Source organism: Ranitomeya imitator, chromosome 1 (assembly GCF_032444005.1).
Source record: "Ranitomeya imitator isolate aRanImi1 chromosome 1, aRanImi1.pri, whole genome shotgun sequence".
Taxonomy (NCBI): domain Eukaryota; kingdom Metazoa; phylum Chordata; class Amphibia; order Anura; family Dendrobatidae; genus Ranitomeya; species Ranitomeya imitator.
Genome location: NC_091282.1, coordinates 827,412,860 through 827,429,348, shown reverse-complemented (window position 1 = coordinate 827,429,348; position 16,489 = coordinate 827,412,860). Strand labels below are relative to the sequence as shown.

General features: G+C 43.0%; 1 protein-coding gene across 1 annotated transcript in view; it reads left to right on the top strand.

Moving 5' to 3' along the window:
• The window catches only part of SSBP4 (single stranded DNA binding protein 4), a 586,978-nt gene that overhangs the window by 542,324 nt on the left and 28,165 nt on the right, over nt 1-16,489 (top strand). Inside the window, exons 6-8 of the mRNA XM_069740596.1 lie at nt 5,097-5,180; nt 7,067-7,126; nt 7,712-7,778. Of these exons, the coding sequence (XP_069596697.1) occupies nt 5,097-5,180; nt 7,067-7,126; nt 7,712-7,778 (211 nt within the window). The remainder of the gene's footprint in view (nt 1-5,096; nt 5,181-7,066; nt 7,127-7,711; nt 7,779-16,489) is intronic.

Here is a 16,489-nt window from a genome sequence, read left to right as displayed (position 1 = left end):
CCATAAAATCCTGAGTGACAACCACGTTCCCTCCACCAGGACAATAAAAATGGGTCGTGGCTGGTTCTTCCAGCAAGACAATGACCCAAAACATGCAGTCAAGGCAACAAAGGAATGGCTCAAAAATAAGCATATTAAGGTCATGGAGTGGCCTAGCCAGTCACCAGACCTTAATCCCATAGAAAACCTATGGAAGGAGTTGAAGATCCAAGTTGCCAAGCGACAGCCTCAAAATCTTAATGATTTAGAGATGATCTTCAAAGAGGAGTGGACCAAATTTCCACCTGACCATGTGATTTTCTGGATTTTATTTTTGATATTCTATCTCTCAATGTTAAAATTGACCTACCCTTAAAATTATAGGCTGTTCATGGGCAAACTTACAAAATCAGCAAGAGATCAAATAATTATTTCCTTCACTGTATTTATCAATGAAATTAGCTGTTTTTTTATTATAGTACTGCTTTCTTCAACCAGTGCAAATCCAGTACCAGCAAGTATTATCCGTCATACCGTGTGAGTGAGGTTTTGCATTACTACAGGTTTAGCGGCTGTTTTTTCCATAGGCTTTGAGTATAGTGAGCCTTGATCCTTGATTTACATTGGGTATACAGTAAGCAAATGAAAAATATGGCATCTCTGTGACATTATTTAGCTGTTTTACTGTTTATATTAATTCTGTTCATTTTATTATGGAAAACATCCCCTGTTTCCATCTGTAAACTATTCGTAACTCTTCATTTTCTTTCTCCATTTAGTAATACGAGTGTCTAAAAAATATTGTGGGTCTCATTCCCAGTCGTCGTAATTAAAAAGTTGCAATTTAATAATCTATTAAAAAACTGATCAGCTTGTTTCTGGCTTCCAAAAAGAATGATATAGCCACACAATATGAAAAATGTAGATATATTCTATAGCTCTCGTGCACTTTTTATGTATGTTCATCTTGCGCGAAGGTGGATGTTGCCTTTATAACGCTGAGATCTTACATCTAATCACTGATTAGTTTTACTCCTTTTCTGCAGCTGTAATTTTTACATTTCCCAGTTACTACATGTATCAGTGTGATCATTGCTCTTCCTGGGCAGTATACAGGGAGGACAGGCTGTAATGAAGGAACTGGACCTTGGTCCGCCACTCCTGCTTGTACACCTGGCTAAATCATGGCATGTTTTATTTTATGGTGTATTATAGACAGAAAAGAAAGGAAGAAACAGAACAAAATCTCAACAAACTTGTTGCTGTCAAAATTGTGGAAGTAAGATTTTTTTCTCCAGCGCTGTCCTACAGAAAAGAGAAGGGCTACAGTGCCATCTATTGCTGCATACCCCGCTAGTGCGTATGGATGGCCAGTGTGACTATGCCAAACATTTATCTCCTTAGCTGGATAGAAAATGATTTTATTAATTGCTTCATTTATCCCCCTTCTTTTTGCCTAAATGCGATTGGCGGGGCTGGTACCTAGCGGGATTGGGCTCACAGACTCAAACCAGCGACTGCCATATGTCTCTTATTAGCCCTGGACGATAATTGCGAGGCAGCAGGAAGAAGCATTATTAAATATCAAAGCCACTGCTTTCATGGTAACCCCTTATGTACCAGATGTAAAATGCCTACACCTCAGGCAATAAATAACTTTAAAAGCCGCAAGATGTCAGATGAGAACACTCAGTTGTATGGAAATTCTTCGAGCGGAGGTACTGGGTTGGGCAGTAGTAGAGATTTCGTCTCAAGATCCTGCTGATTATTTATGGTGAAGTCCTCTGGAAACTTAACTCCAAGTGACTGGGAAGTAGTCAGCCATGCAACATATTATTGGCTACTTCTTTTTTCTAAACTTTTGCAAACAATATACCATATAAAATGCATTGTGCTTGAGCAATTCTATTAAAAAGGTTTTCCAGTCTATAAAAGTGATCAACTTTAGGTTTTCCAGTCTACAAAAGTGATCAACGTCCCTATGAATGGGTGATCATAGATTGGTGCTTGCCAGAATGGAGGACTTTGTTCACTCACAACTCCACTGAACTCCTCTAGCCCTGGCCAGGGAAGTACCAGTTCAGTGGCATGTGAGCAACAAGATTGGTACTTCAAAATGGGAAATAAAGAAAATGGACTTCAGTGATATTTCATGTACTTTGTATCACAAAATCAGGATTGGCAATGTAGAGTTTGTCATAGAAGTGCGATTTACTACAAAAAATGATTTTGGATTAAATTTGAACCGTACAGAAATGTTCCAAAAAGAAATGAATTCACACATATAGGATGGATTTTTCAGGTTCCAAGATTTGTGCAAGAAATCTGCCATGTGTGAACATGCTTGGAATGTGCCTGTACAATACTAACCACCAGTATGCATTCTGCACCATAGTGGGTGGTATGCTGATCTAATCAAAAACATGGAGATCTTGGGTGGTCACCATCTATGGTGCTTGTTTGTGGGGAGCCTGCCATCCACAAAGCTTCATTTAAACTACTTATAAATAAAGGGCCCTTGAAAAAATCATAATATGTAAGTGTAGTTTTCAGAAGCGTTTTATTTCTTATGCAAATGAAGGAGCTCTGATGCACTCTTCTGCCCCTAAATCCCCATGATGTGCTGCTCCCCATATGTTGATTAACAGCGCTCGCTTAACCCTGAGTGCGTGCTGCCTATACTGCCTATACTGAGTCCCTGAATCTGTGCATGCACACTGACACTGCAGGAGTTGCAGGCAGCGCTCTCATACCGCTCTCCTGTCCGTAACTGCTGCTCGCTCCAATGAAACAAAGATATGCAGCGAGCAGGTGCTGCAAACAGGAGAGAGGGATGGGAGTGTGCACACACTGACATTATGTGCGTATGCATGCTGAGATCCTGCAGTGTCAGTGCGCACGCACAGCGCCAAATTTTCATTTCAGGCAGTTCTCGACCTGGATGAATGCTGTCAATCAACATAGGAGGTGTGTGGTATGATAATTGAGCTGCGGAATGGTGGCCATGCCAAGGGTGCACCAAGGCTTCTTCCTTCGCATAAGAAATATAACGCCTTTGCTGAAAAACCAAGCAAGTAAAAACTATACTACATTGTTTCATTTTATAGAGGCTAAATCCGCTATTTAATTGTATATGTAGTTTAAATCCAGTTATGGGTTGACAAACTCCCTTTAATTAATTCATTAATTAATTAATTTACCATTATATTTGTGCATAAAAGGCAATGGTTTCTCATATCCCTCACCTTGTAGTCACAGGGTATAACCTAAAATAAGCTACCATTTTACAAAACTGCAGAACAACACAGTGCCCTGTCAATCACCCATGGTAGGCAAAGGTTAGGACAAACTAATACACTATGCTATTCTCTGTATCAGCAATGTGTTCCCTTTCCGGCCGCGTACAGCGCCTTATTATATCGCTCCGTATATTTTCATGACACTGAAAAACAATCCAACTGCATTTCCCTGTTCCACACACGAGTGAACAATGGGCTGGAATGTGCGGGAGTTTCTCTGTGAGTGGAAGGATGTGAGGATGGAGACAGGAAAGGTGTTTGTGGTGGGGTTAGATGGCCACCTTCCAGCTGCTCACTGGCCAGTACAGTTATGGTGACGCTATTTGGTGTCACAATCAGATGCGTAAGCAATGTGCAAAGCATATGGCTTCCATTAATAAGTATGCCTTGCTGAGCGTAGAGTCTGAGGTGACACCTTAGACTTCCAATGCTAGAGAAGAATCATTAATTCACATCCTCAGCCAAACCCAGGCTTATGACAACTCCTTGCACTAGCGCTTTTCACTGCTTCTAGACATTTTAAGTTATGTGATTGATTTATATGGGAATGATCAAGCACCTGGCATGAACAACATGAGGTCAGGATATCGCTAAACAAGACTCCTCAGATGTTAAAGGGTGACTTTTCCCAAGAAGAGGCAACTTTTATGAGCGCTCCAGAAGTTCCTGCTGTTCTGCACAGTATGTCGCTTGTTGGAGGAGCAGTTTTTCGTCCAGAGCTGATCTTCATCCTGCAATGAGAAACAGCTTGATTTCTAATACTTCAGACCTTACCATTCTATGTCATAGTTTTCGAGTAACCTGACGAGACATGGCGAGAAGTGGTATCTACAATGTGTTCTCGTAGAGAAGCGAAATGTCAGATTGTGCATGTAGCCATTAATACACTTGCTCAAGAAAGCTACAAGCTGTTTCTCGCTCACATTAACGTCCCAAATATTGGGGGCTCAGAATTTTATAACTTATGTAATGGTTTTTTTCTTTTCCTCATGAAGCCAGAAGTAAATGCAGGTGTGATGAGTGTATTATACGTATCCGTGTTACAATCGGATTGTACGTTATTGCTTATGTATTAAAACAAATGCCATATGGATGGAAAAAATGGACATCTGGACACGCGAGTGGTGTATGGATGAAAAAAGGACAATTTTTCATATGCTTGTCTGAACCTGACCTTCGTAAAGTGGAAGACTACAAGATTGCAAATTATCAGAAAGCCCACATTTGGAAGTACTGCACCCCAAACAAGCAGTGTTAGGACAGGACCCAACCAAGAAAGGTTGATTTCTGCACAGCAACACCAAATCATTCAATGTGAAGAGGTGTTAGTTGCCTCTGACAATGTCCTATCACAATCTATGTTGTACTGTTTTCTTAAAGGGGTGTTCTCTGAATACATTTATCACCTATTGATAGCATAGGTATAAATGTATGATCGCTGTGGGCCCAACAATCGGGAATCCCACCGATCCTGAGAACTGGGGTGAATAAAAGGTAGTGCACATGCATGATCACTCAATATCAATGAAGGTGTCAGTAATCAGACCCACAGTGATTTAACACATATTAGTGGATAGACGGTAAATATATTTAGTGGGAAACACTCTATAATAGAATTTTCATTATTAAAACTTGGCAGCGCAGTTTTTTTATGGTAGCTTTGCATTACAGTAGAGAACTTCTTTACCGGGTATATAGCTGCGATCTCTTTATGAACATGATATACTGACTAAGTATTGCATTTTTTTTCTCTGTTTGTGTGTCCTATATTATTCTAAACATGTAATGATCATAAACATATTTGTTTGTGTTTTATAGGGTCCTCCAGGTTCTCAGCCATCACCTCATGCACAACCACCTCCGCACAACCCCAATAACCCAATGATAGGTCCACATAGTCAGGTAATGGCAAGCAATGTCAAACTTTTTCATTCCAAGGCGTTTAGCTTCTGGAAGTGAGGGCTATTTATAATAACTTAGGCAATTATGGGTGGGCATGCCCAAAGAATGATGTTCTCAACAGCAATAACTGAAACATAATGACTTTATCTAGCTCTGGTCACAAAGCAATCAATCTCATCCCTCCATCTTCATGGTAGATATGAGCATATTTTTAATTACACATCTTTCCCAACTGAGTTCATCTCAATTACTTTAATACTGAAAGGGACAAAGTTGCAAGTTTTATTTTTGCCTGGTGGAAGCACATTATTTCCAATAAGCTTGGCAGGGCAGTATCAAATTGTTCAAATTCTGAAAGGCAACTGTCCTTTAGCCAGACATACAATAATATTTTATAATGTTTACTGTTTTATGGCCGGTGGTCAAAAATTATCAATAATGATGGGCACACATCTAGTTGGTAACTCCTCCAAATTATGATTACATCCAGACTTAGTCATTTTCACTGTTAGGTGCATATTTATCAATAGTATGTACCGTAATTTATTAAAGTAGTTTATGCTTTTTGATAAATTTACAGCATTTTTGTACTGTATAGTCTATATTTACCTCACTTATTAGTTGGCTTTCTTTTGTCAGAAATTTGTACACATTAGGCTACGTCTCTTTTCAGCTAGCACATTCCTCTTATGATGGAAGGCATGAAAAACCTTTTTTTTTTTTTACACAAATGAAATTTCCTATAGCACTGTCCATATACAGTGGGTGAAATATATATTGAACACGTCACCAATTTTCTAAATAAACATATTTTTGAACGTGCTATTAACATGAAATTCTTACCAGATGTTTGTAACAACTCATCCAATCCATTCAGGCAAAGAAATCAAACCATATATGTCCATAAATTAATTTATGTGTAATAATGAGAAATGAAATAGGGAAAACGTATTGAACACATGAAGCAAGAGAGGTGCAAAATGTCATGGAAAGTCATGACACCAGGTGTCTCATAACCAAGGTGCCACAGAAGAAAAATCTGATGATGGGTAAAACCAATGAGCTGCCTCAAGACCTTTGCAACCTTACTATTGCAAAATGTAATGATGGCATTGGTTGCAGAAAATATTTCTAGAGTACTGAAGGTTCCAGTGAGCTCTGTTGGGTCATAATCAGAAAGTGGAAAGAACATAATTTTCACCGTAAACCATCCATGACCAGATGCTCCTTGCAAGATTTCAGACAGAGAATCGAAAAGAATTTTCAGAAGAGTTGTCCAAGAGTTGTCAACCAGGATGATGACGATGAAAGGAAAGTGGACATCTCAGCAAGACAATAATCCCAAACACAGGCAAGGAAACTCTCAAATGGTTTCAGAGAAAGAAAATAGAGCTGCTAGAATGACCCAACTAATCACCTGACCTGAATCCAATAGAATATTTATGGACGTTCATAGAAGGAGCCCACAGAAACTTTAGTATTTGAAGAGTGTTTGTGTGGAACAAAATCAAAATCACACTTGAGCAATGCATGTGACTAGTTTCTCAATACAGGAGGCGCCTTGAAGCTGTAATCACCTATAAAGGCTTTTGTATGAAGTATTCATTATATTTCAGTAAGCGTGTTCAATACTTTTCCCTGTATCATTTCTCATTGTTATACATAACTTATTTTGTGGATATCTATGATTTCATTTCTTTGCCTGTGTGGATTGAATGGGTTATTACAGACATATAGTGAGAGTTTTATGTTAATAACACCTTTAGAAATATATTTACTTAGAAAATAGGTGATGTGTTCAATATTTAGTTCACCAGCTGTATATTATATAGGTTAAGCTTTAAATCTACATATCCCAATTAACATTATTTCCTTTTGTTTTGCAGCCATTTATGTCACCTCGGTATCCTGGTGGCCCTCGACCTTCCCTAAGAATGCCAAATCAGGTTTGTTCATTTCAGATAAAATGTTTTAGGCTTTTTTCATATCACACTTATTGGTTTTGGTATTACAACTAGAGTTACTAAATTACACTCATAAATTCCCATGTTTAAAAAAAAGTATACTATGGGGTTATATTCTTGTTTCTAGATATCTTTGTATGGAATTGTGCAGTGTGTTATGCTACTCCATACAGTAAAATAATGCTAACTCTAATTTATACAAGACATATGGAGGCTAAAGCAACATTATTTTGGCCTGAGAATGGTGGCCTATTTATCCAACTAACGGAAAGTTTGCTAAATAAGCTAGAGCAGGCCGTTCTGGTTTCTCCAATTTGTACCCCATGTATCATTCATCCCAGTTTCAGCATGTGTTAGAACTTTGATGTTTATTATCTATTTTCTATGGTGTTTGCTGAGACAAAGGAACCTGACAATAAAGGTGGTATACAAAAACAGTCCGTCCCAGGCATAATATAAGGAAACTTTGAGGAAAAGGACTCTGTACTTATTGCTTTTTAGAATTAAGATGTTTACATTGGAAGTTTATGAAAAATAAATTGAAATGTATGATTTTCTGGTTTATAGCCCCCTGTAGGAGTCCCAGGTTCACAGCCCCTATTGCCAAATTCCATGGACCCCACACGACCACAAGGTACATTTACATATATGTGTATACAGAATATTGTTTCTTTTTTTTTCCTACCTGTGCTCATAAACATAGGTGATCCAGTCATAATGCACTTTTTTTTTACCCCTTCTTGACCAAGTGATTTTGCATTTTTAAATTTTAATATTTTTTCCTACCTTTTCTTTCCAAGAGCCATAACCTTTTCACACTCTGTGTGGCTGCAGACTTATGAATTCAGGGATTCGCCAGTTTCAGACCCTTAACCATTGGATGCTGCCTCACTCACTACATCTGTAATAAGCCAAGGCCGCGCCCCGAATAGTGATGCAGATGGCCAGTGGGTGATTCCATCTAGTTGGCGCTGCCTTGCTCTATACAAGGGTATGGAGAACGAGGGTGCACCCACTGGCGGGGAGCATGTATAACTCATACATGCCATCTGTTCCCGGGTCTGAAACTGGTGAATCCCTGTAGCGCACAGTGCGTACCCTGGGTGGATTCATAAGTCTGCAGTTAGGCAGAGTGACTGTAGACTTATCGATTTTGACCGGACAACCCATTTAAGTGGGGCCTATGTTTTAGATTTGCTATGAATTATTGTAGAGCTTAAATTCTGTTAGGAAGAATGTATAACAATGTTTTATAAAAATCGGTGGATTTTGATACTTGTACATCTAACATTTCCATTGCATTGCAGCTCCAACAAGGAATGAATCTGTTGATTTTTGTCATTGCTTTCTACTGCTAGGCCTGTAATAAATAATAATAATAATAATAATGTAATAAATACCACTGTTAGTTTGCCTTTGCAAAGTTTTGCACCTTGTCTTTAAATTAAGTAGTCGCTAATGTTGATATTGATTGATTTTTAAATACATGTTCGAAATTTTACAGAGTGACAGGTAGTCCCACCTCCATTAATAAAAACATTTTAAAAAGATAACATTTGGACCAAATCCCTGAGGTCTGTTGTCAGCATCAGGGCTGTTAGGGCTGGCGGAACGCACCGAGTAAATATAACGTTAGTAAAAGGTGCGTTGGCAGCCCGGGGTCCACCGTGCAGGAGTGGAAACTGCTGCTAGATAATGGCGGCACTATTTGGTGGTACTATACCAGAAAAGACACGGGTTCCATCACTCGGTATGTAGTGAACTCTGTTGCTTCACAGAGTTGCGGGGAGTCAAGGAAACGCTGTGCCCTGTTAGCAGTCACAGGGTGCAGCAAATGAATACTAGTGGGATCCCTGCAATTCACCCCCACTATGCTGGAGATTGATTGCGCTCTGACCCTCGGTGGCTTTTGAGCCCGCGCCTGAGGACACCCTGAGTCAGATGCAGAGATCAAGCGGGAGTTCCCACCCTACACTGACCGGTAGTCAGGAGAAATAGAAGATAGCTGCACAGAGTGCGTACAGTGCCGCACTGGCGGTCACTGCTGGTTTGACGCAGTACAAATCGTGATCTTGTGTATAAATTAGCCCTGTCAGGCGCTAGTTAACTCCAACATTCGCGAGCATTCAACATCACAAAGAATGGGAATGATTAAGGAGCAATCTCCAGAACAGGCATACAACCACACACACGATAATAGGGATATACTAGTGCATCTTTTATACCTGTAGCTCTCCAGGACCTTCCTAGTGAACCAATAGGTTCACTACAGGACCTGAGCGAGTGACCCCCGACCTCCAATGAGAGGTCTTCCTTTGAGCATGCTCCGAAGGAGAAAAGCAGGACTTAGTCCCAGGAGCGCCTGCTCGCCGCTGATCAGTACTGGTTATAATGGCTGAACCTGGAAAGCCAGCAGTAACCAAACACGCAGTATCTGTCTGAGCCAGACACTGGGACCGATGCCTCCGCTGAGCAGGCTCCACTGTAGCTGGAGAAGAACGGGAGACTGCAGCAGAGGTGGTTCGAGATTCCCCCTGTGCAGAAGCGGAAACTCGACACCTAACAAGGGCCTTGTAGTTTCTGCAAGTGGCAACCAAATTGTCATGATCCATTCCATGCTCCTCGCTAATCCTTTGTGTGATCGGGGTCTAGGTGTGGCTTCTATACATATTGCCTCTAATAGGGGCTTGCATTGTATTTATATTCCCTTTGGGTCGTGTTATCTCCATCTTTGGGTGTAATGTAATATGTAAGAAAAGCCTTCAGAGATTGTGTTAGGGGTGTTTTTTCAGTTTATCTAGTGCGGAGATGGTGCCGGGATTGAATGGTTGTTTATTCCATCCGTTCTCCGGAAAGGAGTCAGTTGTGACTCCATTATTTGTGCACTGGACAATCCTAGTTGAGTTTGTGTCCCGGGGTGTTTCCCCCTGTGATGATCGAGGCATGAACTTGGGGAGGCGGCGCCGGGGATGTGTAACCTGGCATCTCCACCTTTTGTAATTATAGTGGGGTTTATCTATCCTTTTTGTGAGGGTGTGTGTTTCCCCGATGATGGTTAAGCTTCTCCACCTAGAAAGTGTTTCCACCATGTGTGGCCAGGAGCCAGGTATGGTGCACGGTGAGTGCTGGTTAATAGGGGCGGCCACCGGGAGACGGACCAGGGACAGCCCCCCGTGTCCTAGTGGTGGCCGGGTGGAGGGTGTCTCCAGGTGACTCGCCGGGGACATCCCCCTGTATTCGACTGGTGGATGGATGGAGGGTGTCTCCTGGTGACGCGCCAGGGACAGCCCCCTGTTATGGCCGGCAATCAGGCAACACAGCGTGCAGTTATCAGCGCACATACAGAGATCTGGCAATAACCAAAAACAATAGGACGAGCTCTGAGACGTGGAATCTCTGTAGACTGCAGTACCTGATCTATCCTCACACAACTATAAGCAGCAGTGGATTGCGCCTATCAACTACCTATGCAACTCGGCACTGCCTGAGGAGCTGACTAGCCTGAAGATAGAAATACAAGCCTGACTTACCTCAGAGAAATACCCCAAAGGAATAGGCAGCCCCCTACATATAATGACTGTTAGCAAGATGAAAAGACAAACGTAGGAATGAAATAGATTCAGCAAAGTGAGGCCCGATATTCTAGACAGAGCGAGGATAGCAAAGAGAACTATGCAGTCTACAAAAAACCCTAAAACGAAAACCACGCAAAGGGGCAAAAAGACCCACCGTGCCGAACTAACAGCACGGCGGTGCACCCCTTTGCTTCTCAGAGCTTCCAGCAAAAGTTAATAGCAAGCTGGACAGAAAAAACAGAAAACAAACTAGAAGCACTTATCTAGCAGAGCAGCAGGCCCAAGGAAAGATGCAGTAGCTCAGATCCAACACTGGAACATTGACAAGGAGCAAGGAAGACAGACTCAGGTGGAGCTAAATAGCAAGGCAGCCAACGAGCTCACCAAAACACCTGAGGGAGGAAGCCCAGAGACTGCAATACCACTTGTGACCACAGAAGTGAACTCAGCCACAGAATTCACAACAGTACCCCCCCCTTGAGGAGGGGTCACCGAACCCTCACCAGAACCCCCAGGCCGACCAGGATGAGCCACATGAAAGGCACGAACAAGATCTGGGGCATGGACATCAGAGGCAAAAACCCAGGAATTATCTTCCTGAGCATAACCCTTCCATTTGACCAGATACTGGAGTTTCCGTCTAGAGACACGAGAATCCAAAATCTTCTCCACAATATACTCCAATTCCCCCTCCACCAAAACAGGGGCAGGAGGCTCCACAGATGGAACCATAGGTGCCACGTATCTCCTCAACAACGACCTATGGAATACATTATGTATGGAAAAGGAGTCTGGGAGGGTCAGACGAAAAGACACCGGATTGAGAATCTCAGAAATCCTATACGGACCAATAAAACGAGGTTTAAATTTAGGAGAGGAAACCTTCATAGGAATATGACGAGAAGATAACCAAACCAGATCCCCAACACGAAGTCGGGGTCCCACACGGCGTCTGCGATTAGCGAAAAGCTGAGCCTTCTCCTGGGACAAGGTCAAATTGTCCACTACCTGAGTCCAGATCTGCTGCAACCTGTCCACCACATAATCCACACCAGGACAGTCCGAAGACTCAACCTGTCCTGAAGAGAAACGAGGATGGAACCCAGAATTGCAGAAAAATGGAGAGACCAAGGTAGCCGAGCTGGCCCGATTATTAAGGGCGAACTCAGCCAACGGCAAAAATGACACCCAATCATCCTGGTCAGCGGAAACAAAACATCTCAGATATGTTTCCAAGGTCTGATTGGTTCGTTCGGTCTGGCCATTAGTCTGAGGATGGAAGGCCGAGGAAAAAGATAGGTCAATGCCCATCCTACCACAAAAGGCTCGCCAGAACCTCAAGACAAACTGGGAACCTCTGTCAGAAACAATATTCTCAGGAATGCCATGTAAACGAACCACATGCTGGAAGAACAAAGGCACCAAATCAGAGGAGGAAGGCAATTTAACCAAGGGCACCAGATGGACCATTTTAGAAAAGCGATCACAGACCACCCAAATGACCGACATTTTTTGAGAAACGGGAAGGTCAGAAATGAAATCCATCGAAATATGTGTCCAAGGCCTCTTCGGGACCGGCAAGGGCAAAAGCAACCCACTGGCACGTGAACAGCAGGGCTTAGCCCTAGCACAAATTCCACAGGACTGCACAAAAGCACGCACATCCCGTGACAGAGATGGCCACCAGAAGGATCTAGCAACCAACTCCCTGGTACCAAAGATTCCTGGATGACCGGCCAGCACCGAACAATGAAGTTCAGAGATAACTTTACTAGTCCACCTATCAGGGACGAACAGTTTCTCGGCCGGACAACGATCAGGTTTATTAGCCTGAAATTTCTGCAACACTCTCCGCAAATCAGGGGAGATGGCAGACACAATGACTCCTTCCTTGAGGATACTCGCCGGCTCAGATAACCCCGGAGAGTCGGGCACAAAACTCCTAGACAGAGCATCCGCCTTCACATTTTTAGAGCCCGGAAGGTATGAAATCACAAAATCAAAACGAGCAAAAAATAACGACCAACGGGCCTGTCTAGGATTCAAACGCTTGGCAGACTCAAGATAAGTAAGGTTCTTATGATCAGTCAAAACCACCACACGATGCTTAGCACCCTCAAGCCAATGACGCCACTCCTCGAATGCCCACTTCATGGCCAGCAACTCTCGGTTGCCCACATCATAATTACGCTCAGCAGCAGAAAATTTCCTGGAAAAGAAAGCACATGGTTTGAACACTGAGCAACCAGAACCTCTCTGTGACAAAACCGCCCCTGCACCAATCTCAGAAGCATCAACCTCGACCTGGAACGGAAGAGAAACATCAGGTTGACACAACACAGGGGCACAGCAAAAACGACGCTTCAACTCCTGAAAAGCTTCCACGGCAGCAGAAGACCAATTAACCAAATCAGCACCCTTCTTGGTCAAATCGGTCAATGGTCTGGCAATGCTAGAAAAATTACAGATGAAGCGACGATAAAAATTAGCAAAGCCCAGGAATTTCTGCAGACCTTTTAGAGATGTCGGCTGAGTCCAATCCTGGATGGCCTGAACCTTAACCGGATCCATCTCGATAGTAGAAGGGGAAAAGATGAACCCCAAAAATGAAACTTTCTGCACACCGAAGAGACACTTTGATCCCTTCACGAACAAGGAATTAGCACGCAGTACCTGGAAAACCATTCTGACTTGCTTCACATGAGACTCCCAATCATCTGAGAAGATCAAAATGTCATCCAAGTAAACAATCAAGAATTTATCCAGATACTCACGGAAAATGTCATGCATAAAAGACTGAAAAACAGATGGAGCATTGGCAAGTCCGAACGGCATCACCAGATACTCAAAATGACCCTCGGGCGTATTAAATGCCGTTTTCCATTCATCTCCCTGCCTGATTCTCACCAGATTATACGCACCACGAAGATCAATCTTAGTAAACCAACTAGCCCCCTTAATCCGAGCAAACAAGTCAGAAATCAATGGCAAGGGATACTGAAACTTAACAGTGATCTTATTAAGAAGGCGGTAATCAATACACGGTCTTAGCGAACCATCCTTCTTGGCTACAAAAAAGAACCCTGCTCCCAATGGTGACGACGATGGGCGAATATGTCCCTTCTCCAGGGACTCCTTCACATAACTGCGCATAGCGGTGTGTTCAGGTACGGACAAATTAAATAAACGACCCTTAGGGAATTTACTACCAGGAATCAAATCGATAGCACAATCACAATTCCTATGCGGAGGTAGGGCATCAGACTTGGACTCTTCAAATACATCCTGAAAGTCCGACAAGAACTCTGGGATGTCAGAAGGAATGGATGACGAAATAGACAAAAATGGAACATCACCATGTACTCCCTGACAACCCCAGCTGGTTACCGACATAGAGTTCCAATCCAATACTGGATTATGGGTTTGTAGCCATGGCAACCCCAACACGACCACATCATGCAAATTATGCAGTACCAAAAAGCGAATAACTTCCTGATGTGCAGGAGCCATGCACATGGTCAGCTGGGCCCAGTACTGAGGCTTATTCTTGGCCAAAGGTGTAGCATCAATTCCTCTCAACGGAATAGGACACCGCAAAGGCTCCAAGAAAAATCCACAACGTTTAGCATAATCCAAATCCATCAGATTCAGGGCAGCGCCTGAATCCACAAACGCCATGACAGAATATGATGACAAAGAGCACATTAAGGTAATGGACAAAAGGAATTTGGACTGTACAGTACCAATAACGGCAGAGCTATCGAACCGCCTAGTGCGTTTAGGACAATTAGAAATAGCATGAGTAGAATCACCACAATAGAAACACAGTCTGTTCAGACGTCTGTGTTCGTGCCGTTCTACTTTAGTCATAGTCCTGTCGCACTGCATAGGCTCAGGCTTACTCTCAGACAATACCGCCAGATGGTGCACAGATTTACGCTCGCGCAAGCGACGACCGATCTGAATGGCCAAGGACATAGACTCATTCAAACCAGCAGGCATAGGAAATCCCACCATTACATCCTTAAGAGCTTCAGAGAGACCCTTTCTGAACAAAGCCGCTAGTGCAGATTCATTCCACAGAGTGAGTACTGACGATTTCCTAAATTTCTGACAATATACTTCTACATCATCCTGACCCTGGCATAAAGCCAGCAGATTTTTCTCAGCTTGATCCACTGAATTAGGCTCATCGTAAAGCAATCCCAGCGCCTGGAAAAATGCATCAACATTACTCAATGCAGAATCTCCTGGTGCAAGAGAAAACGCCCAGTCCTGTGGGTCGCCGCGCAAAAAAGAAATAATAATCAAAACCTGTTGAATAGGATTACCAGAAGAATGAGGTTTCAAGGCCAAAAATAGCTTACAATTATTTCTGAAGCTCAGGAACTTAGTTCTGTCACCAAAAAACAAATCAGGAATCGGAATTCTTGGTTCTAGCATCGATTTCTGATCAATAGTATCTTGAATCTTTTGTACATTTACAACGAGATTATCCATTGAGGAGCACAGAGCCTGAATATCCATGTCCACAGCTGTGTCCTGAAGCACTCTAATGTCTAGGGGAAAAAAAAGACTGAAGACAGAGCTAAGAAAAAAAAATGATGTCAGGATTTCTTTTTTCCCTCTATTGGAAATCATTGGAGGGCTCCTTGTACTGTTATGGCCGGCAATCAGGCAACACAGCGTGCAGTAATCAGCGCACATACAGAGATCTGGCAATAACCAAAAACAATAGGACGAGCTCTGAGACGTGGAATCTCTGTAGACTGCAGTACCTGATCTATCCTCACACAACTATAAGCAGCAGTGGATTGCGCCTATCAACTACCTATGCAACTCGGCACTGCCTGAGGAGCTGACTAGCCTGAAGATAGAAATACAAGCCTGACTTACCTCAGAGAAATACCCCAAAGGAATAGGCAGCCCCCTACATATAATGACTGTTAGCAAGATGAAAAGACAAACGTAGGAATGAAATAGATTCAGCAAAGTGAGGCCCGATATTCTAGACAGAGCGAGGATAGCAAAGAGAACTATGCAGTCTACAAAAAACCCTAAAACGAAAACCACGCAAAGGGGCAAAAAGACCCACCGTGCCGAACTAACAGCACGGCGGTGCACCCCTTTGCTTCTCAGAGCTTCCAGCAAAAGTTAATAGCAAGCTGGACAGAAAAAACAGAAAACAAACTAGAAGCACTTATCTAGCAGAGCAGCAGGCCCAAGGAAAGATGCAGTAGCTCAGATCCAACACTGGAACATTGACAAGGAGCAAGGAAGACAGACTCAGGTGGAGCTAAATAGCAAGGCAGCCAACGAGCTCACCAAAACACCTGAGGGAGGAAGCCCAGAGACTGCAATACCACTTGTGACCACAGAAGTGAACTCAGCCACAGAATTCACAACAGCCCCCTGTATCTCATTGGTGGATAAGTGGAGGGTTTCTCCGGGTGACGCTCCGGGGACAGCCCCCTGTATTTGATTGGTGGATAGGTGGAGGGCGGGTCCAGGTGACGCATCGGGGACAGCCCCCTGCATTTGATTGGCCGATAAGCGGTGTGTGTCCTGGGATGACGCGCCTGGGATATCCCCATACGAGTAACCTGATTGGTAAGATCTGATGTTAATAACTTCGAGATGCCTGACCTTAGACACGCCCCCAGGAGGAAGCAGATGCGAAACGCGCGTCAGGGTAGTCAAGGGATAGCATGCCACGAGGCAGGGGAACAGCGAGTCTATTCAGGTAATATGTATCGGGCAGATTGCCCAT